Source organism: Neurospora crassa, linkage group V (assembly GCF_000182925.2).
Source record: "Neurospora crassa OR74A linkage group V, whole genome shotgun sequence".
In the NCBI taxonomy this organism is placed as follows: Eukaryota; Fungi; Ascomycota; class Sordariomycetes; order Sordariales; family Sordariaceae; genus Neurospora; species Neurospora crassa.
This window is the reverse complement of record NC_026505.1, coordinates 2,748,549-2,776,503: the sequence shown is the minus strand read 5'-3', so window position 1 is coordinate 2,776,503 and position 27,955 is coordinate 2,748,549. Positions and strand designations below refer to the sequence as shown.

At 52.1% G+C, this 27,955-nt stretch overlaps 11 protein-coding genes across 12 annotated transcripts; 5 read left to right on the top strand and 6 right to left on the bottom strand.

Annotated features, from left to right (window-relative positions):
• The first annotated feature begins 245 nt into the window (after positions 1-245).
• On the top strand, positions 246-3,450 carry NCU01053 (hypothetical protein). The gene is made up of 2 exons (XM_956572.2): positions 246-3,330; positions 3,405-3,450. The coding sequence occupies exon 1, from the start codon at positions 320-322 to the stop codon at positions 2,867-2,869; it is 2,550 nt and encodes an 849-aa protein (XP_961665.1). The 5' UTR covers positions 246-319; the 3' UTR covers positions 2,870-3,330; positions 3,405-3,450.
• NCU01052 (hypothetical protein) lies at positions 3,433-4,546 on the bottom strand. Its single transcript, XM_956571.2, has 2 exons — positions 3,780-4,546; positions 3,433-3,712 (listed from the first exon to the last, which is right to left on the bottom strand). Exon 1 carries the CDS (start codon positions 4,151-4,153, stop codon positions 3,812-3,814), a length of 342 nt encoding a protein of 113 aa, XP_961664.1. The 5' UTR covers positions 4,154-4,546; the 3' UTR covers positions 3,433-3,712; positions 3,780-3,811.
• Positions 4,547-5,205: 659 nt separating this feature from the next.
• NCU01051 (hypothetical protein) lies at positions 5,206-6,271 on the top strand (the record flags this gene model as incomplete). The annotated part of the gene is made up of 3 exons (XM_956570.1): positions 5,206-5,479; positions 5,551-5,667; positions 5,775-6,271. The coding sequence occupies 3 exons, from the start codon at positions 5,206-5,208 to the stop codon at positions 6,269-6,271; spliced, it is 888 nt and encodes a 295-aa protein (XP_961663.1).
• A 228-nt stretch (positions 6,272-6,499) lies between these two features.
• Positions 6,500-7,272, bottom strand: gh61-4 (glycosylhydrolase family 61-4; the record flags this gene model as incomplete). The annotated part of the gene is made up of 2 exons (XM_956569.1): positions 6,500-6,586; positions 6,643-7,272. 2 exons carry the CDS (start codon positions 7,270-7,272, stop codon positions 6,500-6,502), a joined length of 717 nt encoding a protein of 238 aa, XP_961662.1.
• A 1,638-nt stretch (positions 7,273-8,910) lies between these two features.
• NCU01049 (hypothetical protein) lies at positions 8,911-10,483 on the top strand (the record flags this gene model as incomplete). The annotated part of the gene is made up of 1 exon (XM_956568.2): positions 8,911-10,483. The coding sequence occupies exon 1, from the start codon at positions 9,065-9,067 to the stop codon at positions 10,481-10,483; it is 1,419 nt and encodes a 472-aa protein (XP_961661.2). The 5' UTR covers positions 8,911-9,064.
• Positions 10,484-11,100: 617 nt separating this feature from the next.
• On the bottom strand, positions 11,101-12,767 carry NCU01048 (hypothetical protein; the record flags this gene model as incomplete). Its single annotated transcript, XM_956567.2, has 1 exon — positions 11,101-12,767. Exon 1 carries the CDS (start codon positions 12,724-12,726, stop codon positions 11,101-11,103), a length of 1,626 nt encoding a protein of 541 aa, XP_961660.1. The 5' UTR covers positions 12,727-12,767.
• A 633-nt stretch (positions 12,768-13,400) lies between these two features.
• On the bottom strand, positions 13,401-17,259 carry NCU01047 (hypothetical protein). The gene has a single exon (XM_956566.2). It carries the CDS (start codon positions 16,887-16,889, stop codon positions 13,728-13,730), a length of 3,162 nt encoding a protein of 1,053 aa, XP_961659.1. The 5' UTR covers positions 16,890-17,259; the 3' UTR covers positions 13,401-13,727.
• Positions 17,260-17,509: 250 nt separating this feature from the next.
• NCU16972 (hypothetical protein) lies at positions 17,510-18,952 on the top strand. Its single transcript, XM_011396526.1, has one exon. It carries the CDS (start codon positions 17,842-17,844, stop codon positions 18,748-18,750), a length of 909 nt encoding a protein of 302 aa, XP_011394828.1. The 5' UTR covers positions 17,510-17,841; the 3' UTR covers positions 18,751-18,952.
• A 108-nt stretch (positions 18,953-19,060) lies between these two features.
• On the top strand, positions 19,061-20,274 carry NCU16971 (hypothetical protein). Its single transcript, XM_011396525.1, has 4 exons — positions 19,061-19,529; positions 19,608-19,723; positions 19,815-20,045; positions 20,111-20,274. The coding sequence occupies exons 1-3, from the start codon at positions 19,101-19,103 to the stop codon at positions 19,978-19,980; spliced, it is 711 nt and encodes a 236-aa protein (XP_011394827.1). The 5' UTR covers positions 19,061-19,100; the 3' UTR covers positions 19,981-20,045; positions 20,111-20,274.
• On the bottom strand, positions 20,013-21,391 carry NCU01045. Of its 2 annotated transcripts, none has more exons than XM_011396155.1 (2): positions 20,706-21,391; positions 20,013-20,541 (listed from the first exon to the last, which is right to left on the bottom strand). In XM_011396155.1, exons 1-2 carry the CDS (start codon positions 20,956-20,958, stop codon positions 20,333-20,335), a joined length of 462 nt encoding a protein of 153 aa, XP_011394457.1. In that variant the 5' UTR covers positions 20,959-21,391; the 3' UTR covers positions 20,013-20,332. The 2 variants fall into 2 exon arrangements, with proteins under 2 accessions (XP_011394457.1, XP_011394458.1); XM_011396156.1 differs by having other exon boundaries at positions 20,043-20,537; positions 20,706-21,082.
• Positions 21,392-23,257: 1,866 nt separating this feature from the next.
• Positions 23,258-26,946, bottom strand: sp (spray). The gene has a single exon (XM_956563.3). It carries the CDS (start codon positions 26,151-26,153, stop codon positions 23,469-23,471), a length of 2,685 nt encoding a protein of 894 aa, XP_961656.2. The 5' UTR covers positions 26,154-26,946; the 3' UTR covers positions 23,258-23,468.
• Positions 26,947-27,955: the final 1,009 nt, after the last annotated feature.

Genomic DNA, 27,955 nt, shown 5'->3' with positions numbered 1-27,955 from the left:
TTTTCGCAAGCAGACAATGTTGAGCCAAGCGAAAGCGATGTGCAAACGGCAAGTCCTTTTCAATCCAACATTGCAGAGGACGTCGCAGACTAAGATAGATGCCTGGCACCTGCCAGGCTTGACAAGGTCGGAACAGCTCCAGCTCACACAGCTGTCAGAGACCCGCTTTTCAGGTGGAGACGGCTGCTTCGACGTGACCAAGCCGCTTCCGGTTCCGATTTCGACCACAACCTCACTGGGACCCCCTCACCACTTACACGCCATTCCCCTTCATCCTCATCCAACCATTTCCTTTTTTGAGAGGCGGCGGGCAGTAGTCATGGATCTCCGTCCCAATCATCAATTTGACCCTTGGAGTGCCGATGCCGAACGTTTTGACGGTCCCGGTATCAACTTTGACGACATCGACTTTAATGACCCCGCAAGCATCTTCAAGGCTCTAGGCGGCGGCGGCCCAGGCGGGCTACCCATCCCCGAAAGCCAATCCCCTGATGCCGTCCGTCGCACGGCCAAGGAGAGACGTGACAGCATATTCGCTTCCTACGCCAAGTTGCACGATATCCTTGAACGACATGAAGACACCATTCAAAAGCGCTGGGCCAAGAAGAAGAAGGCACAGCGTCTCCAGATCCTGCTCAAGGCATGGCCCAACATGGCCCCCAATCATCGTCCTGACTTTGAGGCCTTCCTCAAGGAGTCGGAGCAGCAGCGCATGTCGGGTACCAAGTACAAAGATTGGTTCATGTGGCCTTATATCAACCAAGAGGATCTCTCTCGTCCCCGTTTACTGCCACTGTTGCTAAACTCGCGCGGACGCCACCACCCTTGTACCTTTGCCGCCATCGATGCCACCAATACAAAGTTTGCCTTCGTTACGAAAGCCGTTGTACCCATTTTCCTTAACGAGCACACCATGATCCTCAACGGCGTCGACGAAAAGCACCCTGATGATTACGGCAAGCTTTTGTCCTGGGACGAGCACCCCAGCAACTTCGAGTTGGCCATGAGTCAGAGACAGTTCCTGCCCGGTGAAGGACTTCTTGTGTTGGAAGTTCAGGATCGCCTACTATCTTTCTTGATCAAATGCTGCACCGAGATTCTCCACGAGATCCCCGAAGACAAGCTTTTGAGCAGCTCATATCCCGTCCAGCCCGAGCCGCACATGAAAGAAGAAAGTGAGACAACCGGCTTCGATTCTCTTGCTGTCTTGGCTGCTGAAGCTCCTTACAGAGTACCCGCCAAACTTGACTTTGGCCGCATCGAGTCGCTTCTGGGCGCTCAAGCGGCAGCCAGTGAAGATCACTTGTGGTCCCTACGTGAGGATCCAAACTATTTCGTCGACAAAGCCCTGGAATTGCAAGACCATCGCCCGGAGACCCTCAAAGACCGCTGGGGCAAATCCTATCCCGTCAACGAGGAAGTGTTATGGTCACGTATCTTGTCCACTCTTGTCAAAACGGCTTACATGGACGTTGAGGTATACAACGAGCTTCATCGCCAAGCCCAAGAGTTGCAGGGTCTCCAAGAAAAATATGCAAAGGCCATATCAGTCAAGGACGACTTACCCAAGGAGTATCTGAAGGCGTTACTCAAATTCCGTTTCTACCTTTACCAGGCCACCAAGGGTGTCCTTGGCGAACTGAAACAGACAGTCATGTCATCGCCGCCCATGAGATATCTCTCGATCCGAGCCCAGGGATCACTGCGGGACCTGAACGACGTCGCAGTCGCCTTCAACCCTAACCACAAGCTGACTCCAGTAGAGAAGCGGTTGGTCTGGCTTCTGAGGACGCTGTGGGAGGACGGCATGGACCTGTTCCTCGCCTCACAGCCCATAATTGTGGACGAGTTGGAGCGCCTGCTGGAGACTGAAAAGGAAGCTAGCCGGATGATATCGTCCTATGTTGCTGGCTTAATCGGACAGCTGTCCATCATTACCCAGTGTATGAGACAGCTTGACTGCTACCAACCGTGGGCCCGCAGCTTTGAGAGTCTCAATATCGACCATGAGGATAACATCAAGGCTGCGTTTGCCGAAACCAGCAAGCCTTGGGCAGCTATTGTCAGGGCTACCAGTGAGAAGCAGGGCAGGTTCCACCCACTTGTCCGGCTGGGTAAGCCTGCATCTAGGAGATTTTTCTACCCCGTCGACAAGCGCCGCACCAAAGAGAATGTGGAGGCTCTGAGAAGTGCAGAAGGCAACCTCGACGAATTCTGGAAGGGTGTCGATCGATTCATGTACAAGGACGCAAACAACCTTGAAAACACGTTCGTGCGAAGACTCCTTACTCAATCGCGAAGTCTCCAGCGTACACCTGAGTGGGATGAATCTCCCGCGCCAAGTGCAGACGACAAAGGGGCAAAAACAACTGTCGCGATTGTGGATGACTTGATCGTCCCCTTCTCTTCTTTCTTCTTCGGCCTCGCAGCTCCCAAATCCGAGCCTACCCCGTCTCCAAAGATCAAGGTTAAGACGCGTGGCACTACGAACGCCCCAACGGAGCCTAGCACTTTGGAACAAACCCCAACGCCGGACATGACTGGGGATAAACAGCCTACTTTTGCCGTTGATGCTAGATCCATCAAGGTTTTTCGTACGCTGTTCTACAACCCCAACATAACCTCCAGCCCTGGCGAGATTCCCTGGAACGACTTCCTACATGCCATGACCTCTACCGGATTCATGGCCGAGAAGCTGTATGGATCCGTCTGGCAGTTTCGTCCTACCAGCTTGGATGTTGAACGGGCCATCCAATTCCACGAACCGCATCCTAAAGGGAAGCTCACCTTTATGATGGCAAGGCGAATCGGCAGACGGCTGAGCCGGGCATACGGTTGGATGGGGTCAATGTTTGTTTCGGAGAAGTGAGATTCATGTCTCGGCAAGCAAGGAAGAAATTGACAGGATATGATATGAAGCTATGGACCAAGATACTTCGACAAGAAACGATATTCAGGATGTGGATAAACAATTGAGTAGGCATGTTTGGATGAGTGAAGGGATAGCTGCATACCTAGATATGGAAAAGGTAGGGTGTTCAGAGTCAATGAATTATTTTGGAACTAAACCTCGTGGAAATCTCCGCACCTAACAGACTGACGGCACAGATCCTTACATCAGCCATCGGCCCATCCTCTGAATCTCCTTCACCAACCTCTTGATATCTCTCCACATCACGCAAATGCCGCATCATTCACCATCTTCGGCGTCACCAAGTTTAAGGAGGACTTGGAGTAAGAGGACCTGGGCGTGGTGGAGGTAGCAAAGCGCGAGTGTTGCAAGAGCCGAGAGCGATGGAGGGATGGGAAATTGTAGGTGGAGTTTTGCAGGTATGTAAGGATTCCAATATCACTACCTGTCTCACTCAGCACCTCACATGGGATCACTGACTGGTAAGAGGAAGCAAATCACAAGAGGGAAATGGCTTATATCGAGTCTGAATTGATCAAGAGAAAAAAAAGAGGAAGAAAGAAAGAAGGGGAAGGGCCGGTGTGTCTTATGTTGAATAATGGCAAGCAGCCAGGACCTCCCATGTAAGTAAAGATGGCCATGACCCTTTCTTCCATATGTTTCAGACTATTCCACCTAGCTTCCAGCCGCCAAAGTAAACGAAGGTACCGACCGCTTCAATTCATCATGCATCCTAGTCTCACACAGTATCCCAGGACGTCAACCATGTAACCCAAACAAAGCCACTTCACTTGATGGTAACTGACGCAAGCATTAGCACACGGTCAATACTCCTAGGCAGGGAATCAATATCGACCAAGTTACTCACCGGCAAGGCTCAGCTAGGTACCAAGTAGCAGCTCACTCCTGCCCACCCTTCACACCCTCAGCAGCATTAGCAGCACCATCCTCAGTCTTCTCAGAACCCTCGTTCCAGGACTGCCAGTGCCAAGGACCATTGTTTCGCTTGCTGATTACGGCATTGGCGTCGGCATTGGCGTCGGCATTGGTCTCGGTGGAGGTCTCGTCGCCCTCATCTTCAAATTGCTCGAAGTCCGCCTTCTTAGGGCGCCAAATCCAGGGGACACTGGCTTCGAAGCGCTTGTTGATCGGTACGAGTGCAGTATTGGGGCTTCGAGGAGAGCGGATGGGAGAGGCGGCGATGAGGGCCGTGAGGAGGGAGAGCAGAATGATAGATCGCATTCTTGAGTTCGTGGGATGTTAAACGTGGTGGTGGCAGTTGGTGACGCTACTATTGAACCTGATGCTGATGCCGACGCTAATGATCCAGACTCTGGAGAAGGTGAAGTCGGATCCTTATACTTGCTTGCTCAAGAGTCTATCGGAGACTTTGGCACGCGAGGGAAACGTTTAGGTACATTGATTCTGGGCCAATGTTGGCGAACGGTAACCGAGTGCTTGACTGCGTGATGCAATGGCGGTTACGTTGTTACCGACCCACGATCATGAGCTGATGCCATCTTGAACACTCAGATTTCTTAGATACTCGGAATCGAATGTTTCTGTGATTGACGAGTGTGGACCTGAAAGCCATACTCGTTAGCTATCAGGTCCTGGAGTAAGAATTGATCGACCCTTGCATCCATCTCGACGCTTACCGCCAGATCGGAGAACACAAAGCGGTAGAACTGATGTGGACACGAAAGCATTCAAAGGAAAAGACCTGGTACGGCTCTAACCGTTTTGGATACACTCCGTCTTGGCCTTGCGCGGCCGGTCGAGTGAGAACCATCCAAGCATTCTGGGAACGGGACAGGATTGGTTTAAGTCCGATGGTGATGGCTTCACGATGCACTTTGGTTATGAGCACCTAACAACGGCAGAACCATACTTTCAGTAGGCGTACCTTGTGCCGTCCATCGCGTGCCTGACAAAATCCGAGTATACGATCTCGAGTCACCGATGCACCGGCTTCCGTCGGGTTGTTGCGCGGGTTGTCAGATGTGATGTCAGCTGCAGCCGTTGCACCACGGAGTTTAACAGCCACATCGACGATGAATGATTTTCCTCCCCGCAACCTAAAGGAACTTGGAGTACACTATATGGAATATGCCCACTTTGAGCTGCCGCCCAGGGCCAATATCCGAAGCACCCGGACCCAAGAGATTTCTCACTGCCAAATGATAAAAGAAGCATCCAACATCCTCTTGTTGGCACACCACCTCAAAGAACTTCTGCAGTGCTTCCTCTTCTTTTCTTCCCCTTGCAAGTTCAGTGTCGATAACTAGATCACGATGCAATATGAGAAGGTCCCCGACGTCGAGAGCTCTTCAGAGTCCCTCTTGCACTCCATCTCTACACCCAACCGCTCCGAACAGCACCGATGCATTCGACGAGAACCAAAGTATACAAGAGCTTGGAGATTGATGCGTGATGAGTGGCCTAGGCCAGCGAGAATTGTCCTCGCCATCAATGCAGCTTTCAGCGTCCTACTTTTGTGCCTGTATCTCCACGCATTATGGAGGATACACTCTTCCCCGTTCTATCGAGCACCGAAACCTCCATACTGTAAGACAAGGCACCGAATCCTACCTATGTGTTTACCATGGCTGTGAAGCTAACAGCACCGCAACGAACAGCGCCCCTTCTCGAAGACGGCGCCATCGAGTACGAAAATAAGCGCTTCCATCCCGATCGCATTTTTCAAGAGGACCCCTCCCCCTCCGTCGACAAAGCGTGGGAATCCATCCTCGGTCGTGAGACTCCTTTCCCTTTCCAGCCCTTTCACTCTTCCTCCTTCCTCCTTCCAGTCACATTCAGACTTGCCCTTCTTTCCTCATCACTAACCCAACCCACCCTCCAGCAAGCGACGGCATAGTACGCCTCCCCCTCGTAACCTCCCAAAAACTAAGCTACCCTTCCTCCGAGATCTACTACGCGCCGGGTTCCTACATCTACGGCGTCTCCATGTTCCACCAGCTTCACTGCCTCGACCTCATCCGGCGCTCCTTTTGGCGAGGGCATTACTTCCCCAACACCTCGGACGCGGAATACCACGACCACCGGGCGCACTGTCTCGATTTTCTGAGACAGGCGATAATGTGTAATGGGGATGTACAAATGACGTATTGGTGGAACAAGACTTATACGTATGTTGATGAGGATACAAAAGAGGAGAGGTACACGGAGGAGTATTTGCGGATGGATAAGAAGGAGAGGGCGTATGGGACTACGTTGTTGTGGGATGTAGAACATCAGTGTAGAAGCTTTGAAAGGATACAGGACTGGACGAGGAAGTATCAGTTGAGGGATGAGGAGTATTGGAGGGAGGCACCGAATTTCAGAAAGGCGGAGGAGTAGGCCGGTAGAGATAGCTTATTTAGGATTGAGGATGAAAGGGAAATGCGTTAATCATGTATACGTCAAGTAGGTATGCATGTGCGAAGTTGGGTTGATGAGACTATGTACAAGAATAGGGGTAGTACGCGGAGTAAAAGGAGGTTCCGTCTTTAAACCAAGTGTACTGACTCTCACATGTTTCAACGATGTACTACCATGTTCCCACCATACCCAATACCGTTAACCCATTTAGCAAGTAAACACACTGGGACCAGGGACGGTATAAGACGTAACCGGAGGCCAGTAGATGCTAATCTTGACTCCGGGGTCAGAGCCCTGTGAAAAACATTTGTTAGCAATCATCCCACCTGCGTAAAAATGGTTGTACATACCGAGTAAGCCCCAGGAAAGCTGACAGTCGAAGGGGTCTTAGCACCCGTACCACCAACGACATTAAGCTGCGCACACTCCATGTAGAATTGCGCACCAGGATAGTTGCTCGCCGCGTGCAGCGCAATCATCTCAGCCCTGAGTAAGTACTGTCCTGGAGCGATGCACTCGGGGATCTTGATGCTGTGGCGGCCCTTGCCGTTGATAACGCGCTCGGTGCCCCAGACGCCGCTGCTGTCCATGCCGTCCTGCTGGATCTTGAACCAGCCATTCCCCACACCGCTGGCGGTGGCGGCGTTGTCAACCTTTTTGAGGTAGGCGATGGTGGGACCCTTGTGCGAGCTGTCCATGACGTCCGCCGGCGAGTCGCCCGTGGTGCTGAGCATGTAGCGCCAGATGGCCGTCACGTTGGTGCCCGCCTGCACGGTGATCACCTTGGAGGTGGAGGCGACGGTGTTGGGCGAGCCGTTGCAGGCGATGGAGGCCGAGGTGACGTCCTCAATGGGACCGTTGTAGGTGGGCACGCGGACGCCCTCTCCCAAGCCTTGGTTGACGCCGTTGACCTCGAGGGAGGAGAAAATGGTGTGAGCGCTGGCTGCGCTTGCGAGTACGAGAGGGGCGAGGACCTTCATGGTGATAGGAAGAGGGAAGAATGAGATTGGAACTTGCTCAAACTTGCTCGTTGTGGATCACCAGAACATGAGGCGGTTAAGGTCATCGTGGGCGTACTTATACTCGAGCTCTTCACCTGTGGTCTTGTCAATTTTCGCCCCGGATTTCTTGGTGTACTTTTGATAAAAGCAACATCAGCGGTTTATGGCTTTGTTGAAGTCATTAACACGGCTGTCAAGAAACGTTGAGACGTTCGCAACACAAATAGATCCAATATTGACGGATCCCATAAGATCTTGCCGTCTGGGCGACTTTTCCAGGTTGGTGTAAGACAGTCAGAATCATACTCCCCGCGTTCTTGGAACCCCCCTCCGGAGGATGACAGTCCGGCCCGAGTTTGGATATGTCTCGGCAACCTTACCGGTATCCCCGAGAGCGGTTGAGCCAAGGTTCTGGGCGCGTGTTTTGAACCTCCTTCACTGTTGAAATGCATCGTTATATCTTGATCCAGACATCTTGGCTGTGGCTTGGAAACAACAAATCTTGTGATAGACACGGTACCTAAGGAGTCTCTTCCGGGACTCCGGTCCCTAACCCCCAATTGGAATGTCACACTAGAACACCAGGCTTTATGGAGGCGTTGTGATTCTTTCGATGGAAGGGCACGCGAGAACAATGTCCTGGGCGTGGCATTATGCTGTGATATTTTGATCCAATAGGTAGCTATTCTCATCCATCACTTTAACTGGGCGATGAAGGCGGAGCAAAGTGACACTTCAAATTATTGTGTGAAGAAGGTCGCATAACATCCCTCATTCCTTACACGAGTGTTGGTAGAACTCAAATGGCCCGAAACTGACGAGAGCAGTCCTTTTCAATTGATGAGGGTTAGGAATTTCCTTTCATCGCTAGATGCTCCCTCGGAAGGTGATTTCGATTCGCACTTCCCCAGGCCCACAACAGGGAGCTACAGGAGGAAAGGAGGATACTGGGCTGGCTAAGTGTTATCGGGTTATTGAAGTATACACCTACATGCCCTGCAGAGCTTGATAAAGTTTGCACCTTGCCTGCCTACCAACTGCAACAATCAACAAACCTTTCTACGCAGGCACACATGTTGTGGCAGTCCAGCAGGAGATTTCCGCAGCAACAGCTGCCTGCACCAAGCCACTGTGCGCATTTCAAGGTACAGTTTCCCCAAGTCCTGCCGATTTAATGCAAACATCACGCAGGATTCAATCCCGAAGCCACGGCTCAGTAGGCAAATCATCCGTTTGTGATGTATCATCATGACCACCACGATCACCATGTGCAGTGAGAGATGCGAGTTCCTCTCTCCTGATATCTTTGTAGTCAGCCAGTTAGCCAGCTCAACGGCAAACTGCTCCTTGCCAAGGATGAGGTCTTGGACTTTTATCTGGAAGAAATCGCCCATGTTCTTCGACCTTTTGTTTATTCTGCGCTCGCTTGTCGGTTGTCCCTCGGTTCTTTACACTTCGAACTTTCCAACATTGCCATCAAAATGACTACACTCGGGATCACTGATGGTGAGGTTAGTTCGTATAGGAGGGCGCAGCCAAGTTTCAACTTTGCCCTCCGCGAATATTGGAGATGATGGAAGACAAAGGAAGGGATGACGAGCGAGTGATGACAAGTCGGTTGATCATGATGGTGGTTGTGATAGATGGAGATATTGGAGGAGTTTATAGGTGCAATATAACGATGTTGAGCTTCATCTTCATCTCGAATGCTTAGTTGCCCGACTCCTCGTTCGACTGTATCATATCCCCATCCACGACCTGCCCAGCTCTCATGTCAACGCCCGACATCGTGACCATCTTTGACATCCGTCACTCCATCACCACCACCACCGCCTCCTCCAAAATCCGCTCTCACCACACCATATTCCACCCCCAACATACCACGATGAAGCCCAAACGTACCCTTCCCACAATAGTTTTAGCGACCACATTACCTACCGCCTCCGCCCAAACCGCCGAAAGCGGCCAAGGCACCCCAACCCTAACCGAGACCCTCCAAGCCCTCAACGACAGCCTGTCAACACTCAACAGCTACATTCAGACCCAACAGTTCTTATTCGCTGCCATCAACGGGACCTCAGGCATCACCATACTAGCGCCCAGCAACGACGCGATGGCCGGCCTGTTTAGCGGCGGCGGCGGAGGCGGGGCAGCCGTCACTATGGATGACTTGAACAACTCTGATCCGCAGCTTGTGGAGGCGTTTTGGAATTATCATATTTTGAGGGGGGTGTGGTGGACAAGTAACTTGACTGCTGGTACTGCTGGCACTGGTGGTGGTGGTGGTGGTAGTGCTGCAGCGGCGGCAAAGAGAAGAAGGAAAAAGAGGGATGATAGTGTGGATGGCGACGGGAGCGGGATAGACGGAAACTCGCTCTTCATTCCAACGTTGCTGGCGCCAGATATTACGCCCTATGCTAATGTGTCTGGTGGCCAACGGGTCATCGCTCGTTCGAGTTCCTCCAGTGATGGCGGTGGTGAGCCGGTGGTGACCTTCTACTCCGGCATCAGTGGGTCTGGTGGTTCACAGCAAATAACCAAATCAACAATAACCCAAGCCAACTTCAACTTTTCCGGGGGCACCATTCACATAATCGACCATGTCCTCTCTCTCCCTTCACGACTTAACGACACCCTCGCCTCTTTTAACCCTTTTTCTTCATCAACCAACCAAGACGACGAAATATCCCCCTCCGCTTCCTCCCTCCTCTCCTTAACTGCCTCTGTCGGCGCTTTAAGTAGAGCCAACCTCACGGACGTCTTCAACACTAAACAAGACATCACCATGTTTGTCCCCTCCAACGACGCCTGGAATGCTGTAGGAAGCGTGGTGTCGGACATGGATGAGGACGAGCTGGCGAATATCATGGGCTATCACGTGCTGAAGGGCCAAAAGGGGAAGGTGTTATACAGCGATTTGTTGATGCAGAATGATAACAGCGATGGGGAGGCTGGCGGGTCAGAGGAAGGTGAGGAGTTTGAGAAGGACTATGAGACCGTGGAAGGGGGGACAGTCAAAGTAAGGGTCGTTGATGGGTCGACATCAACGGAGGATGGGACAAATGCCGAGGATGATGATGATAATGACGAGACCAGTGGAAGTGGCAAGCAGGTGTTTGTAAATGGGGCGAGAGTGGTTAAGAGTGATGTGCTGGTGGAGAATGGAGTAGTCCATGTTGTTGATGGGTGAGTTCTTTCTTTTTTTTTCCTCCTAGCCTAGGATTGCTATGACTGAACACGCGGACGATCATTAGTGTTCTAAACCCGAATAACTCAACGGCAACACCGATTCCGACGGCTAATACAGAACCTGTCGCTTGGGAAGGCGCAACGACAACGAATAGCGTTCCTTTCACTTCGGGCGTACAGTCGCCGAGTACCTCCTTGGGCGGGAATGGCGATGGCGTGGTCACGATCACATCGACAATAACAGAGGGCGGACCGTCACCCTCTGCGGCAAAGTCTGGAACGGCAGAGTCGGGAGCGGCAAAAAATACCATTACTGCTGCAATCGGCATCGCGCTCTTGTGGGGGGGCTTTTGTGTTTTTGTGAACCTGTAACCACGGTTATGGCAGTGGTGCTTGTCAGTTTCTTTTCTTGAGGATAGGGTTTCAGGTAGCACACCATACAGGGTTAGCGAAGGACTTGTTGCAATGATAATAGTATTCCTCGTCAAACATGAAGCATCCTATTGTCAGCTTGGGTATGTATACTATATGGAAATATAATCATTGCTCAAGGTGAAACCCAAACAACGATCGTGCTTCCTCGACAGACAGTGTGATGACTTGGCATACATTACCCCCTTACAAACGCCAGTACCTTCGTCCACGCTTGTCCTTCTTAGATTGATGCCCAAAGCTTCTTAGGTATTCAGCCTCGGCCACCGCCTCCTCCCAGACCATATCATCAGGGGTGTATCCCTTTCGAAGTGAGCTGCTTTTGGTTGGTTGATGAGGCTGGGTCTTCTTCTCGGGCTCTAAGCAAGTGGACGACCAAGCACAATTCCATCCGGTCTCATCGCTGCTGGTACCATCTGCAGCAGCGTCCGCATCCTCATCTCCGGCTCCGTCGACCCAAACAGAATCATCTTCTTCCCCATGTCCATCTGTAGCACAGCCATCTCCCACCCCACCAGGCTCATAAGAGCTGGGATCATCATCACCCTCCCCTTCGGTGTCTGCGGGCTGATTGCCCTCCAAACCACCAGTATCCCACACCGCAACAACAGTATCATTCTCCCAGCTCTGCTGTCCGATCTCTTCCGCTGACTCCTCAACCAGCTCGGTCTCATCCATACCTGCCACACTGCCCCAGTCCTCACCCGGAATGTCATTGCTCCATTCAATGATTCTCATCCGTTCCTCTACCTCTGCCCGTATTCGCGTTCGTCGATTCTGTCGGCGGACTTCATCCCGGTACTCATGCATTTGGAACTGGTAGTCGATTCCTCTGATCATGTACTCGACCTTGTGGATGTGTTTGTAGAAAAACTCGAGTTGTGCTGGAGTGACAGTAAAGCGCAGTGGCGAGTAGGTAGAGGTGAAAGAGGAAGTGTCTGGAGGTGGCGTGGGTGGACAACGGGAAGGGAAGAAGTTCAGCGGGGGTGGCGACTTTGAACGACGAGGTAACTGCGAAAGCTTCAAGGTTGTGGGAGTTGGTTGAGATTGATTGATGAGGTTGGATTGTCGGTGTATGGAGGCTGTATGGTTGTCTTTGTTCATGGGAACTGGGCTCGCAGTGACGGACAACTCGCGGCAAGGGGATCTGGGTGATGCAGTGAACTTGTCCGACGAGTCATCTCTTGTTGCTTTCAAGCTCGAATTTCCCTGATCGGGTGATGCAATGTTGCTGGCTTCCCGCTTTGTGGTTTCAAAGCTACTCGATGCTGTTTCGCCATCCTCTTCCTGTCCATGTTCTTGATTCCTGGCCATGGGATTTAATGGCAAGGTAGCCAAGAGTGGTGTTAGGGGTCCTCCACAATTTCGCACGCTCGTGTCCGCAGCATTGACACTACAGGCTTGCTCGATATGACGGACATCCGCGGTGAGACAAGCCGCGTTGTTGTTATCTTGCTGCCTCAAATCGATTTGACCTGATCCCTCCTCAGTCTGTTCACAATAATCTGGAGCGTCCGTCTCAGAGACCTCGTTTCTCTCAAGCCCACAACGCCATTGAGTGACACGGGCATATGATTCCCCAGACGACTTGTTCTCAGCGTGATCCCACTCGCATAGGTCCTCGTCGGAGTCGTCAGTGTCGTCAGTGTTGTCAGTATCGTCATCTATATACTCGATGGTACCGGAATCTGGGTTCTCGTTTTCGGTGGCAGCGGCAGCGGCAGCCTCGATTCTAGGCCTCAGCTGTTCTGTCAAGAGGTCGTGGTACAGCTCGAGCCGACGGCGCATGAGACATCGATGTTCGTAGGACATGGTAGTTGTGTCGCCGGCAGTGGTCGCTTGTTCAAGTCTGGTGTAAATGTACAAGACCTGCTCCGGGGCTTCAGCTTGTGGAAGGGTAAAGATGCCAGAAATTTGGGTGGTAAATTCCGTGGATTAGAGGAGGGGCTGTGGCCTGGTAAAAAAAAAAAAAAAAAAAGAAATTGGATTCGTAATCTGAGCTTATATAGCAGAGAGAAGATGGCAGCTGGCAACTTATGTCAAGTGAAAGCCCGCTGATCGTGCCTTGGACAAAAACAGTGAAGAGGCTGGAGCCACCTGGCGATGACAGGTGAATGGGATTGAAGACGCCGTGACTCCACGGGCCTAAGGTTTTCCCATTCTGCTCTTGTGCTCGAGTTGTGTCATACGAAGCAAAGACCGGATCAAGAGTGGAATCAGGTATCCAGCCAGGCTGCCACTCCTGAAACAGAGTAATAGCAAGGCAGCTTCCCAACTTTGAGTAAACAGAAACAAAGTGGATTCCCTCCTTCCACATCGTACACATGCTCTTTCCCCTTTGGCAGTCTGACGGCCTTGGCCATGTGGAGAGCTTCAAGTGCAATATCTGCAATGACCCCAAGAGAACCCGCGTGCCTAATTTATCTCAGATCGGAAGGAGTGCAGTGAGTTGATCCTATGACACTTCACCTCAGTCTCATGTTGGTCCGATCACAGCCAAGCTTTCGTCGCCTTCTCAAACTTTCTCCGGTGAGCAAACTGATCATCACCATTGGCAACACCACCCCAGATGAAGATGAATCGAAGCAACTAAAACTCCGCTAGACAAACAACAAGGCATCACGCTACCCTCTGACTAATACAGCATTACACTATGCCAACAAACATTGCAGTACAACTCAAACGCAAGGCTTAACTCGCTTGTCAGTGAGAAGCCATCAGTGTTCCCGTACGCCAAGCATGCTTCCCATATGTCCCGTACTACTCCAAAACGTCCATCTAAAGAACCTGTTCAGTCAACCTGTCTTTTCATTTCAGTCCCCTCTCCTCCTCAAAAACAGTTCCAGCACAGCTTGCTGCTTCTCCTCCACCGCCTTCCTCTCCTTATCCTTCATGCCCTTCTGCACTGGCGCTCGACATACCAGCTCTCCAAACACCTCAGCAAAGCTCCTTTCCTTCGCCTGCCTCGCGGCCATTGCGGCCATTGCTTGTCCCGAAGACCCAGACGAAGTGTTTCGTTTGACCAGTCCTGCGGTGAGTGACCGCCTGTTCAGCACACTAAGGCGCACAGGAGTGTCCGATTTAAGGAGTTCCAGGTCAGACTTTGTGATGGGGGAAAGATCGGTGGTGACCTTGGCTAGGGTGGCTGTTAGGAAGACGAAGGAGATGTTGTGATTGGGCGCCGTAGAGAGGATGTCGAGGATTGTGCCCTTGTCCTGTTCATAGGCTGTTTCTTGAGGTGGAATCTTGGAGGATGCAGGTGCCCCCTGGCCTAGGGAGACGAGAGAAGCTTGTTCGATCCGTGACCAAAGGGACGTCGTGATGATACCGTCCGTGAGGCCGCGGAGGAAGAGCGTGAGGACTTCAGCAACAGTCTCAATACGCTCGACAGCCGGGACCTCGGCGGAAAAGGCGTCCACGATGTGGACCATGCCTTCGTCGAGGGCGTCGATAAGGTCGGCGGCGCGAGAGGCACGGAGGGACTTGTCGGTGACTCGCCAGGTATCTTCTTCAAAGGGCCAACCTGATGATCTAGGGACCTTATACTCTTCCAGCATCTGCTCGTCTGCCAATACGCGCTCTGTTACCGACTCAAGGGCCTCGGTGAGTTTGAATAACTCCCTGGGCGCAGCGCAATGGACATCCATTTCTTCTGGGACGGACATGACCTTACCGCTGTTCTTCGCAGTCAAGGAGTGAACAAACTTGCGAAGACCCCCCTCGGGTACCCGGATAAGCTCGTCAATGGAGCGACCGATGCACGTAGGCATCCAAACACCACGCACAGGAATGAAGTGATCCCGGCCATCGGCTACCCGAAGGATAAGAACTTCCTCTAACCTGTCCCTCCCACTGTTGAGTACCCTAGCCTGCTCTACATGGTTGATGTTGACCTGTAGTTGCGCCCTGACCGTTTCACCGGGCTCCAGAGTAACTTCCTTGCCGAGATCTGGTAAACGTGAATCATCGACGGCGGGTTCTGAAGAGATGAATGACGTTTTCAGCCAAGGGGGCGGGATCGGGCCATCTTCTTTAGCAGGAGAGGGTTTGTCGACGAAAGAGAAGGTACATGCAACTCGGCCCGTGTTTGCAAGTGTAAGGGTGGCGCTTTGCTTTTGCAGGAAGCGCACTTCTCCAAAGTCGACGAGCTCTTCAGCGGAATCTTGAGAACCACCAGGACGCCCCGGTCCTCGGGTGTCGCGCGAGTCGTTAACCACGGTCAGAGAAGGGCGGCCTTCGTTTTCAGCGCGGTCCAGTTCCCAGGCCACCTCTGCGTGGACCTTTGCTTTTAAGTCCGGCACAACAGCGTCGTAGTTCAGCGTAAAGATGGATATGATGGGCTTGTGGTCGGAAGATGTGATCCTTTGGTGAGACGTGTAGATGTCCTGGCGTATCCTATCCACCCAGTCATCTCTGTCATGTTGGTTATCGCCTTCTTCGCCCTCGTCGTATTCGTCGTATTCCAGCCGTGACACATCTGGCGAGTGATCGTCGTCGCCGTCGTTATCCGGGTCATAGTCGAAAAGCACCTCGTCATCATCTCCGGCCTGGTCGATACCGCGAGCTTTCATCTCCTCATCTTTTTTGCGTGCGTCTTCGGCCTCCTTGATCTTCTTATCATACGCCTCCTTATCCTTGCGGGTGCGGTAGAGGATTCGGTCACACCAACTCGGTGCCCGCCTTTTCTCACTCGAGTCGAAAAGGCCGACAGTGCCAACGTCGTACTTGTAGGATGGGAGAAAGGAAATGGTGCCCTCATGCCATCCGTCATGGAACACCTTCTTCTGCTTTATCAGCCGGGTGAGTTGGTCGTGGGGAAGCAACGAATCCAGCGTTGCTTGTAGTGAAGTAGGATCGTCGTGGGGGTCTGGCAAAAAGTCATCAGGATCGGGGAGCGCATCCAAGTCGGAATCACTGTCATAGTCGGTAGCCTTGGTGTCTCCCGTAGAGTGGGTCGTCGTCGAATTGCCATCGTTCGTCTCGTCGCCAGCGTCGGATGACTTGTCAGCGTGTACAATGATCGGTTCTCCCTCCAGAGAGTTGTCGCGCCTGAACCTTGGCCTGGGAGCACCGTATTCTCCCTTTGTGTGCAACATCAAGAGGTGTCGGATGTCGTCGCCAGGCAGACCATCGAGACGGAAGTTGAGGTCACCAAACCAGAAGGTAAAGTCCTCGTCGCCGATCTTCTCTTCGTAGTCCTCTGACACACCAGCAAAGCTGACGGGCTTGAAGCGGGTGCGGCCAAGGATCTGGCCAACGTCCCAGATGCGCCGCTCATTGTATGTTCCTTCGATACCGCTGGCAAGGTGGCAGTTGACAAAGACCAGCCTGGTGGACTCGCCGAGGATAATGCGAGTGACGACAGCGCCCTTGTTGCCCATGTAGCCGAGGAGGCCTGTGCCAACGCTGACAGTGCTCACATTGCTGATGGTCGGCGCAACCTCTGGAGAGGCATAGATGAGAAGCAGGAGGCCAGTCATATGCTCAGAGGCAACGAGCTTGTAGCCTGGAGGTAGAGCGGTGTCGAGCGCAGTCTTCCACTTTTGGGTAACCCCCTCATCCCCGGAGTACACGCGACTGACGTACTGGCTTGCCGTATTTAGGTCAACGACTTCTTGCAATCCCAGCACATAGAGACCGATTTTGTCTCTGCCCAGTATGTGTACCCCGTCCTCCCCATCAGTGTCCCCCTCGATAGCCGCGTTCCGGTTAAGATCGAGAGTGGCTAGCGCAGTATCGATTCCCTTGCCGTCGACAAACCAGCTGGCCAGGTCTTTATCCGTGCCAGGACAAGCAGCCACATTCCACGTTCCGACCTTAACGCGTATCCGATGGGGACGGGTATACTCTTCGCGCCGGGCGTAGATAGCTTGGTGTAACGAATGGGGGTTGCCTGTACCCAGATCGGCGGAGTCAGTGGTGGCGGACCCGGTGCGGGTGCGACTAAGAGCTGGTGGTCCTTCGGAGGAGGGCATGGTGGCGGTCTGTTTTATAAATGTCGAGATGACTTGTTCGTCGTGTTCATGATTCCGTAGGGGCTGCCCAGTAGAGAGATATGACGGCGCGCAAGGCAAGCGCAAGAGTTGGTCAGTTGGGACACGGTCGGGGTAGTTGGATGTCACCAAGGCGGTTCGGCAGGACTAGAATAGCGGGCAAGGATGTCGTGTGGTGGTGATGACAGATGATGTATACTCGTTATAATAACGCCTTTCGTCTGTTGAGGTTGGTGGTTATATACAAAATGCAAAAGAACAAGGAAGAGTGCAGTGTCTCGACCCATGCCGAGTCATGGTGTTGATCACGGAGGAAATGTTGGCTGCCTCTACCTAGCCCAGGTATGTGGATGTTGCAAGGGGGTGGCCTCGGGCGCCTGGCCCTGCCGTTCACAGGGAGATCAGGGTTGCTGGTCCAGTGGATGATGACGCTGTTTCGAGCTTCCTTGTCCACTGCCCCTGTCGTTATCGGTTTTGTCCCACTTCTAGCGATTCCCTTATCGTTCGCCTTTGAGTGGTCAGTCCGTGGAGCTCCCCAGATTCACCCCACCAAGTGCTCGCGCGGCAGGCACCTCGGCGCTGCTTGACGCCCAACACATCATCTCGTCCGTTACCTGGATGTATCCATTACAGCGAGTACATAGTTCTGTCGCTACAACACGAATTGCATCAATATCCGTTAGGTTACCTCTATGCCTTGTGATACGGGTGTCCACAATCGACAATCACCTCTTTGCCTCTAGCCGAGTGTCGCGCGCCGATACAAGTACTCAGCTGAGGCGATACCGATCGACCCCGTTATAGTCGTCTTCTATCATCGACGTCCGTCATCGAAGCCGCGTATCTCGAGTCCGTCCATTTCACCGACATCGTCAACCCAAGTCATCGCTCTTGTCGATATCTCGAATTTCCTCCATAACCAAATACTGCCACCATGAGCGGGAGACCAACCCCTCGCAAGGGGCGCAGCCGCAACAACCACTCGTACAATAATGGCGGCCCCCGAGAAAGCGGCCCCCGCTATGCCCAACAATCCGATTACGATAGTGACGCCGTCAACACCAGCTATGCGGCCCAGCCCAGAGATGCCGAGAACCGCATGTACGATCCCAAAAACTACGTGCCAGAAGTGGACGAGTCGGCTACCTATGTGCACACCACCACCCGTACCAACTACGAGCTCAACATGTCCGTGCTGAAGCGCTACGTCTCCGGCCTACGCGCCATCCTCCTGACCTGCTCCTTCGTTCGTCTCTTCGAGTGGTCTTCAACAACAAACTCCTGGGAACTGCGCGATGTCGAGGGTCCCATGTTCCTCTGCGAGTGCGACCCGATCGTGCTCCCCACCGGCCACGAACTACCACAGGTCAACCTCTTTGTGCTGAATCGACGTAGTATGGAGAATCTTACCATCAATCTGTCAAAAGTCGAAATGTACGAGGCCACAAACGAGAAGTTTCTAAGTCTGAAAATGGAGGCCGACGAAGCGGGACCCGGGAGAGCACTCGGCTTTCATTTACACAGCAACGAGGAGAAGGGAACCGGAGACTCTCAGGGTCAATTTCTTATGGAGTATCCCGACTGGAGTCTTATTCAGGCCCAATGGGAGAAAGCAAGGGCAGCTCTGAGCGCGGTTAACAACCAGGTTGTCGGAGCTCCTCAGTATGAGCAGGGCGTGCCGAACAATGGGGCTGCCGTCGCAGATTACGCACAGGCGCCAGCACCATGGGCATCTCTGGGAGCGTTTGGTAACAATATTGAAGGGAGTCAACTGGCGGGGAGGCAGCTGAACATCAATGACTTATTTGGTGCTCAAAACAGTCAAAGGCATGGGGGAGGTTAGGAAGCAAACCAGCAGCGTCTAACAAAATTTGATTTCTTACAGCAGAAAAAACCAAACATCAACAGCGATGCCATATTGGTTTACATGCTATGCTTAGATTCTAGCGAGTTACCCTGTAATTAGAAGAAACAGGCCCAGAAACCATTGCGACGTTTCTGAAGAGTTCGGTACTACTGCTACCAGTACTACTGCGTATCTCGCCATACACTGTGTGAACTGCGTCTGTCCTAACTGTGCTGTCAATATGACTATTTCGTTGTACCTTACCTATGTCAAATGTTCGACCTTTGTTCGTTCTCTCTTCTTCCCTTCTACATCCTCTTTTACTGACACAGGTCGACAACATAATCATGAAGCCCACGAGCTTTTCCCGAGCTCCAAAGCCAATGTCACAATCAAGCGTCACTGATCTGCCTGAAGACCTCGCTCAAGCTGCGCAAACTCAAATTGATCTCATCGCCTCGTGTCGGCGTTGGCTCGACAACCACACCCCGACCGGATGCACTGCTTCAATGTGGCGCGAGGTCAGCGCCAAACTTGTAGCCTTTGTTGCCGAATATAAAATCCGAATCGAGGATTTGAAGCTGAAATACTTCAATGGAGAGCCATCTCAAGCTGAAAACAAAAATCAAGACGGCGCAATTCTCGACAGTGTTTGGAAGCTGCGAGTGCACGAAAGTAAATCTGTCGAGCCTGTGCTCATTATACCGATTGGTGGGGATAACCAGACTGTGGAGGTCAAGTTTGAGACCCGCGACCAACTGGAGTCAGTTATGAGGGTATGTGTTGAGCCGTTTCAGGGCCGTATATCGCCAAGAACACCATAGAATGCTGATCCTGTATCTCGCGGCTGTCAGGACGAGTACTTCGGCTATCTCACCAAGGTATTTCAAGCCTTTGATCAAGCCGAAAAGGATCTCATCCAACTCTTCGACATGTCAAGAAAGATAGAGCAGGAAAGGGCAGCCCTCAGGTACGTAATGGATACTTCACTATCAAAGGGGTTCAAAACTAAACCCCTCGTCACCGACAAGGCAACTTAGCTGACACGTGAGAAACGGTAGTCAACCACCGGAGGAAACAGTACAAACGCACATTGAGCTGCTCAAAGAGTACAACGATATGAAGGACATCGGCCAGCAGCTCATTGGCCTCATTGCCGATAACAAAGGGCTGTCTATCGGTGCTTTGTATGAAGATGGGCAGTACGGGGTAACTGCTGATGACTGAACCTCCGCTCCATCAGGTGCAAGTGAAGTCAGTGTTCAAAACCATATGATAATCCACTGTGTAGGGTATTGAATCTCTTTTTTTTTTCTTCCCTCCTTTGAAAATGCTAACAACCGAACTTCCGCTGCAGGGTAAGTCCAATATGTACAGACTAGCAAGATTCGCACACACCACTTGGGGCTATGTACACCACGCGCCCCGTCAAGGTCCGGTCCCGTCCAGTCCAGCTCATTGCCGGCGCTAGGATTTGGTCCCCGTTGTGTTCCATTCCGTTTCATCCCATCATCTCATCCACTCATGAGGTTATTGTCTCCCCCTCCCATTTCCGATCACAATTCCCAAGGGCAATCGCTTAGTTGCAAGCAACAAAGTTGTTACCGCTAGCACCATTGTGGGTGATGAGCATGTCCAGGTTGCCGTGGGAGTCAAAGATGACGCGATCAGCACCGGGAGAGCCGCCAGTGTAGACGCGGCCGGACGACAGGATCGGGAACTCGTACCAGGGCTTGGCGGTGGGGAAGTCGAAGCCCTCGTAGTTGTTGTATCGGTGGGGGTAGCTGCCTGTTGGGGCTTGTTAGCGCCTGCTTTGAAAAAAAAAAAAAAAGAAAAGGGACCGAAGAAGGAAGAGTGAACAAGGAGAAAGAACAAGAAGACATTGGGCGTAGATAAAGCAAGGAAAAAGCAAGAAGGGAAAGGAGAGAAACTATAAAAGAGAAGAAACGTACTGCTTCCGGCGGTGGCTCCGTCCTCGTAATAAGAGTAGCCCTTGTTTAGAGCAGCAGAGATGGCAGAAGAGCTGTAGCAGACTGAGCCGCAGATATACATGCAGGCCTGGGCAGTGAAGTTGCCGGTAGGCTCGATAGTAGCAGTTTCAGGGGCAACATCAACGACAGCCTCGGGGGCAGGAGCCGGGATGGCGGCGCCAGAGACGGCGACGACGGAGAGGAGGGAGACGAAGGCGGAGAGGAGCTGGACCATGATGACGGCTTGTTGGAGTTGGTTTGGTGGGGGTGGGATGAGATGAGGAGCGAAACGAAACGAGATGGGTATCACACGACGGAACTGAAGGACGAGGGGTTTCGGTCACCAGATGGACCTTGATGGCCTGGCTTCCTTTATAGTTCTTTTATCATTCGGGCCTCCTGGTGAACCTCACGGGCGTTCAGCCCATGAAGTGTGTGTATTTGTCGATCAATCGCTGGCATGTCCCAAAAGGGAAGGTTCCTGCATCTTGAAATGTGGGTAGCAGCCGTGTAAGCGGAGGGTGTGAGTGTGTGTGGTGTCGTGGGTGGATGAATGGGCGAGACTGCCGGGTTGATGTTGCAGATCAGAAGGGGGTGATGGGGAACTACAGTTACATGGTGAGAGGGTGAGATAAGTGTGTCTCCTCTCTCTCCTCATGTGGTGTGAAAAAGCATGGCGATAAGCGATACGCAGTAGTCACCCACACGAATATGGAGTCTCGGGGAGCCATCAGATATGTACACCGCGAAAGAAATGGAATACACGGGAGATCTCCTGGAAGAACTCACTCCGCCGCATCAATTGGTTTCATTGCAAGAAGTGGTGATGGTGGGTGGGTTCACAATTTCAATGGTACACATGTAAAACGTCCAGCTCATGATCGTAACTGGATAATTATGTCAGTCCTTTCATATCCTCCAGAGGCTCCAGGCACGTTTCATCCATTCGAACAACACAACTTGAACCTTCCCCGCAATCTGGATGAACCAACAACAGCAAGCAAATAACGTACTGAAAACGACCTCAAAAATCATCTGTCCCAGATACGACGTTTCGGTTACCATTGAAAACCCACGAGGAGGGAACACTGCACCCTGATAGGCTACAGACTTGGCCGTTCAGGCATCGCGGTGCTTCGGGGAAGAAGATATGAGCGGTTCAGATTTCAAAATGCGAGGTCTGACGATGGCCAAGAACACCACCCAAATTTCCCAGCTGTTCAAGGTTCGGCAAATCATGCATGAAATCCATGAAATGGGGAAGGCAAGAAGCCAAAGGGAGCTTCCGTGTTTGGAAAAGCCGTTAACGCTCCGTCTGGGGGTCCCTGAGGCTTGCTCCCTCATGCGCGTCTTGATTCGTTGACGAGGGCGCTACTAAGCACTGGCCTTGGAATAGCGCTGCCGGAGATCGGACCACCCTTGGCGATATTTTTTTTTTTTTTTTTGTTTCCCTTTCCTTTTTTTCCTCTATCGTACATTGTATTGATCCGTTGCCATTGCGACGCGGATACTGTTAATGCATCTTTATCACATTGGAACTAAACGATGGGGAAATGCACATGCAAGGTACGTTCGTATCCTTTTTGTGTCTTGTTACTACGATTTGTTGATTTGCGACGAGAGACTTCACGTCCCATGTTTTTTTTTTATATGACCGAGAAATTCCAGTCCATTTAAGCGGCAACCCAGCACAATCCATATTCAAGGTTTGAATGAAGTCGTCGGCCATAAACGAACAACAATCTGAACCCTGTCTGCAGTAAAGGCCGTTGATTCAATGGTAGAGCGTCTGGCTACAAAAGGGGGAGTATGCACCGCGTGTTTGATTCATTGGCCATTGGCCACTGCCCTGTTCATGGCAACTCTCATACACGGCTTCGATTGAAGTTACTCCTTCATTCCAAAATCCAACCCATACCCTTGCTCACTTCCCTCTTGTGCCTGATTTGGGCTGCGATTTTAGGTACTTGGGGGGTTGTCATTGCAACCCATCCTCCATCCTTTTCAGACAAGAGAGACGCGCACACATGGCAGCAGCGTAGGAATCAAGCGGCTGGTATCCTTGAGTAGAAGTAGGTGTCGGATGTCGGCGACGAGCGATGAAAAAAGGTCTCTTTTATTACTTATCAAATTATTCTTCTGGTCTGCGGTGGTATGTGTGATTGTCGTAGACTTCATAGCGTATCGTGCACCGGCCGGTGACATCTAACCAACTGTGTTCTAGTTTTTACTGACTGACAACTTCACACCAACATATTCCTCAAGCTCTCTTTCAATAGCCCAGCCTGGCCTACTAGTTGCTTGACAAACGTATGTCCAGAGAAGCAAGACACCTGCAGCAGGCAATATCCGACGAAGTGAATCTGCTGAACCGCCAGGGTTCATAGTCAATAGTCGAGGGACGATATCAACGAGACATTCCCTTTTTTCAAGGCCCATGAGAACCTATGCCTCGACTCAAAAGGTCGAAATTCAGATGACATAAAGAGATTCTCCACCGACTTAGTGTGAGAAGGATCAGCTCTCCTCGATCAAGGGGTCTTGACACGAGCGGGAGGTACTTCGGCCTCGTGATGGGATTTCTAGAGGGTAGTACGGAATGTCTGTATACCCAATGTTATTAATATCAGGAATGTATGTCCAAAAAGCCCCTTATGAACCCAAGACGCATCATCACCGTTATCATCATAACAGTCTCACTATTCAATTGCCGCTGAAAGGCCAAAGCCCAAACACCAAAATGAATTACAACCACTCCACTCCCTCCGCCCACGGCTTTGTGGCCTTCGAATAATCCATCCCCCTCCTATACCCCGTCAACAACTCCTCTTCATCCACACCACAATGAATTTGCCCATCTCGTCCCTGGAACCATCCCAGCCCATAAGTCTTGCCCACATGGTCCTCCAGCTTCCTCACCATTTCGGCATTACTCAGCTTATTTGTCCCCACAAAATCGTACAACATTTTGCTTTGGTGGATATATGCCAACACACTCGCAATGGTGTTCGGCTGCCGCGGCAAGAACACACGGCGCCGCCGGACGAACACAATAGTTGCCATCACTCCCATGTAAAGCAGAACAAAGTCCGCCAAACACAGTGAGATCCAAAAGGAAAGCGGCGTTTCCTGCCACGCGTTGATTGAGTTTGTACCATTCTCGTCGTCCCCAGCCTCGATGAACTCAGCCAACAACGCTTCCTTCGTGGCCTTTACAAACACCCTCCCCTCGACGCTTGCCAAGCTCGTAGCCAACACCGTCAAAAACTCCGCCATAACGCTACCAAACCCGACGAAGCTCACTAGCCAGTGTCCGTTCATGGCCCCATTAAGCGCGACCCACCCGCCGAAGGGCATGGACCTGTAGTCGAGCGTCAGTGTCTTAGGAGGCGCGTGCCGCTTTGTAGAGAGGATGTAGTACGGCTCCATCATGCGCACGTCATTTTCCATGGCGCCCCAGCTGAGCTTGAGGCAGACGGCTAGGGCAGTGATCACCCAGGGCGCGCGGTCGGCCAGGACATTGGCGGGAGTGAAGAGAACGCAGGGGATCAGGACGGAGAAGAGGGTGATGAAGGTGATAAAAGGGATGGCGCCCGCAGCACGCAGGGAGAGCGGGTGCGGGTTCTCGTCGAGGTGGCTGCCTGTGTAGCGCTCGCGGTCTTGTTCCTTTTTCGACAGCGGTTTATTGTAGACTTCGTCGGCGGGCGCAAGGGCTGAGTTGCGCAGAACGTAGCGGTGGTTCTTAAGCTTGTTGTGGATGTCCTTGTGCGTGGCCACGTCCATGTCTTTGAAGTCCATGAGGATATGACTGACGGTGGCCATGGAAGCGAGACCGGCGATGCCCTTGATGTCGGCGAGGAGGCCGGAACGACGGCTTTGGAGTTGGTAGAAGAGAACGCAGCCAAATACGGCAATTGTGACGAGTGTGAGGGTGAGGATGCGTGGCCAGACGGCGTGGATGGAAATGCGCTTCTCGTCGTTTGGGTTCCGGAGGCGAGTGTCGCGGTCGGGTGAGAGGACGATGCAGGCGGAGCAGAGGGTCGGAACCAGCGCATTGGCGAGAAGACTCGCTATGGTAGAAACCGCTACCGCATAGTGTTTGTAATGAAGGGCACGAATAGGTCGGAAGAGGTTGAAGAAGCTGAAGTAGTCCACGTTGATGGACTCTGCTGCGAGGGAACCGTCCTCCTTTGAGAGCTGATAGAAAGCCTCTAGGCGCATCACTTGGAAGTTGGTGATCTGCCAAAGCACACCATACGTGACGGCAATGAGCGTCGGCAGGAATTTTACGCAGAAATACGCCGTGGGTGTAATATCGGTGGGTGACTTGAAGACCACCAATGGCTGCTTGGCTGATCTTTGGTAAAGGACTTCCACGCCGCCGGCCGCCACGATGGAAACAATAATGAGGGACACCAGATATGGCCATCTCATGGAGAAGGGCTTCCAGTCAGGCGTGGGGTAGAACACATGCTTTTCCGTCCTCTTCATCGTAGGAAACGTCGTCTGCCGCATTTGCCCATACGGACTCTTTGATCCCCCGTTTGGTCCAGCCACGACGCTCAAGTCATACTTTCCCAAATTGCTAACAACATCGTCGTCCATCACCACCTCGATCACTTTCCCTCTTTTGTTTGCCTCCTGCTGCGCCAACTGCTTGACGGTGTCATGCCGGCTTAGACGTGCAGCAGCTCGCGTGAACGAGCGTCGCATAGAGGAGCCTCGGTCAGAGATGGGACTTGTAGCCAGCAGAGCCGATTCGGTCACGACGGCATCTGTGCGAATTCCAGCACCCAAGCCACCAGTGAGTTTGCCCCGGGCTTCCTGTTCTTGTAGAGACCTGATGAACTTGTCGTCCGCGTCAGTCGACGGACCCAAGGCTGCACTGACATCGAAGACAGGCTCCACGCGTAGGTAGGGGACTGGAGCTGGAGCCGGGCTGCCGCCTAGGGGCGCGGCGGACTGGATGAGGCCGAGATCGATGCCATCCTCTTCCGGAATCGCATCATGCCGTCGGTTCAGATGAGCAGCGCGGACGGCAAAAGAGCGGCCTTGGCTATGTCTGGTGCGCTCGAATGGTGGAGTTTGATGTTGGGTTAGTGATGAGTGTTCCGAGAACTGCCCCTGCACTGGCTCGTAGCTGCTATTTCTGGCGCCTCCCCCTCCTAAACTTGGCAAGTTTACTAGCGCAGACCAGCCGGTCTGGGCTCCCGTGTAGACATGTCCGCTTTCTCTTTTGGCGTCATAACCTTGATGATTCGATCCACCATTGTCGTAATCTGACTGAAGAGAGACCAGCGACGGGCGTGGTTGAACGTTGTCGAACTCTGTGAGGTCCGAGACAGTCGATATTCGGCTGAAGGAGCCTGTCGAAGGCGCAGAGTGCAGCGGCGGCCGCGCCAGTGGATGCGGCGCGTATAGGTAATCCATCGGCGGCTAATAATTCTAATGTCCAGTGTGCTATAGATCGCGACGTCAAGGGCAAAGATCCCGACCCGAGAGGATTCGGAAAATTTGAGGAGATGAACGAAAGGAGGATTAGGAAAGAAAATGAGTGGTTATTGACTTTGAGATCCCCTGACTACCTATAGAAATGAATGGATGAGACCCAAGCCAACGAGCTGAGAGGCGACTGCAGTTGCTTGGCTTGATCCCGGGCGGCAGCTGAAGACTGTCGATGGGCTGTCGTCTCTCCGTAGGTAGCGAGACAACAACTGAGCTTGCCCTTGGTGTAATTGGTCGAGAGAAACCATCAACTGCTTCTCTAGGCTCCCGAAGTTCTGCCCTGGCTCGAAAACAGTATCATGAACGGTTGGGGTAAGAAAAAATAGGGGGAAAAAGTTGAGTCAGTCCATATGATCAAAAGTAGAGAAAGAGCAACGTTAAAGAAGGAGACTCTGACTAGCCTTCCAGCCAGCCCCAATATCCCAATGAGGGGGGAAGGCGCGAAGTCCAACATCACACCTGACCCTTCGGTTTCCATCGCGACGACCGAAAAGCCAGAGACGAGGGACGGAGTCTTCCATTCTGAACTGGGCGGTTTGGGCCATGGGGCCATTTTTGGGAAGGGCTGACGCCTCAACCCCCCTCCCCGGCACAAGATGCGCTTAACAGGGCCCCAGACAGCTTGTTGGGGACTGTGGGGGGGGGGGTTTTCATCAGCGTCGCATCGCGGCTTATTTCAAGTATTTCTTGGCGGAGGTGTGGGAGGTGAGTGTCCTTGTTCAGCTTCAACCTTGCAGCTTGTGCCACCAATATTTGGAGATGCATCGCTACATTCAGGTACAGACGGTATCCATTGTAATATGAGTGGATAGCTGATACTACGAAGCCTGGAGCACTGACCACCATTTTTCTCGTGTCTTGATGTTATCGATTTGCATCCATGACTGATGCAGTGTCGTTTATCTTACCACAGTGTCAGCTTCCATGCCAAGCTGCTTGCCTTGCTCCATAGGGTCACTTATGATCGATATATTAGTAGTGATCTTTAGGTTCCTACTTAGGGGCAGCAGCTCACGCTTCTTCTGCAGGTCTTTGACCAACCGACCTTCGATGTTAGCATAAGCTTCAATGACACATACTGCCTAACTGCGCAGACCGGAAATATTACTACCTAGCTGTCAATTGCCGTTCTTTGTGCCTTGGGTATGTTCTCAAATCAGACATGAAAAAAAAAATTGAAAAAAAAAATAAAAAAATAAAATAAAATTCCAGAAGAAAAAGGGCAAAGACAGTTATACGACAACAACGCCCTGCGATCTATGGAACAAGGGTAGAGAAGGAACCTCTGCGATGTCATCAAGCGTGAGAAGGGGCAAGAAAAGGGGTACAATGGTAGAAAAATGAAAAAGGTCGGTTGCCCAGGTCAACGTTCCAACTGAACATGTATGCAGACCTACGAAACTTGTTCCACCAGTACCGCGCACCGAGCAAGGTTTTCTGGCTCACATACCGCTTGATCACGTAGAGCGGGAAAAAAAAAATGTGTTATTATAATAACCAAACGCGGAGCCTGATACTTACCCCAGGCTCGTGTGTGGACTAGACAGCGCCGCACAGGTGGCAGCTCTAGGGTTCTGTGATGACGAGTGTCTACAGATGCCAACTGTTAAACTTACAATTGCATCACTTGCATCTCAAACTTGAATTTTGTGCCTTTGTTATTTGCCGTCAGCTACATAATCGCCTGAGAAATCATTGCGGAGTGTCCACCAGAGTGCCTTGTCGTT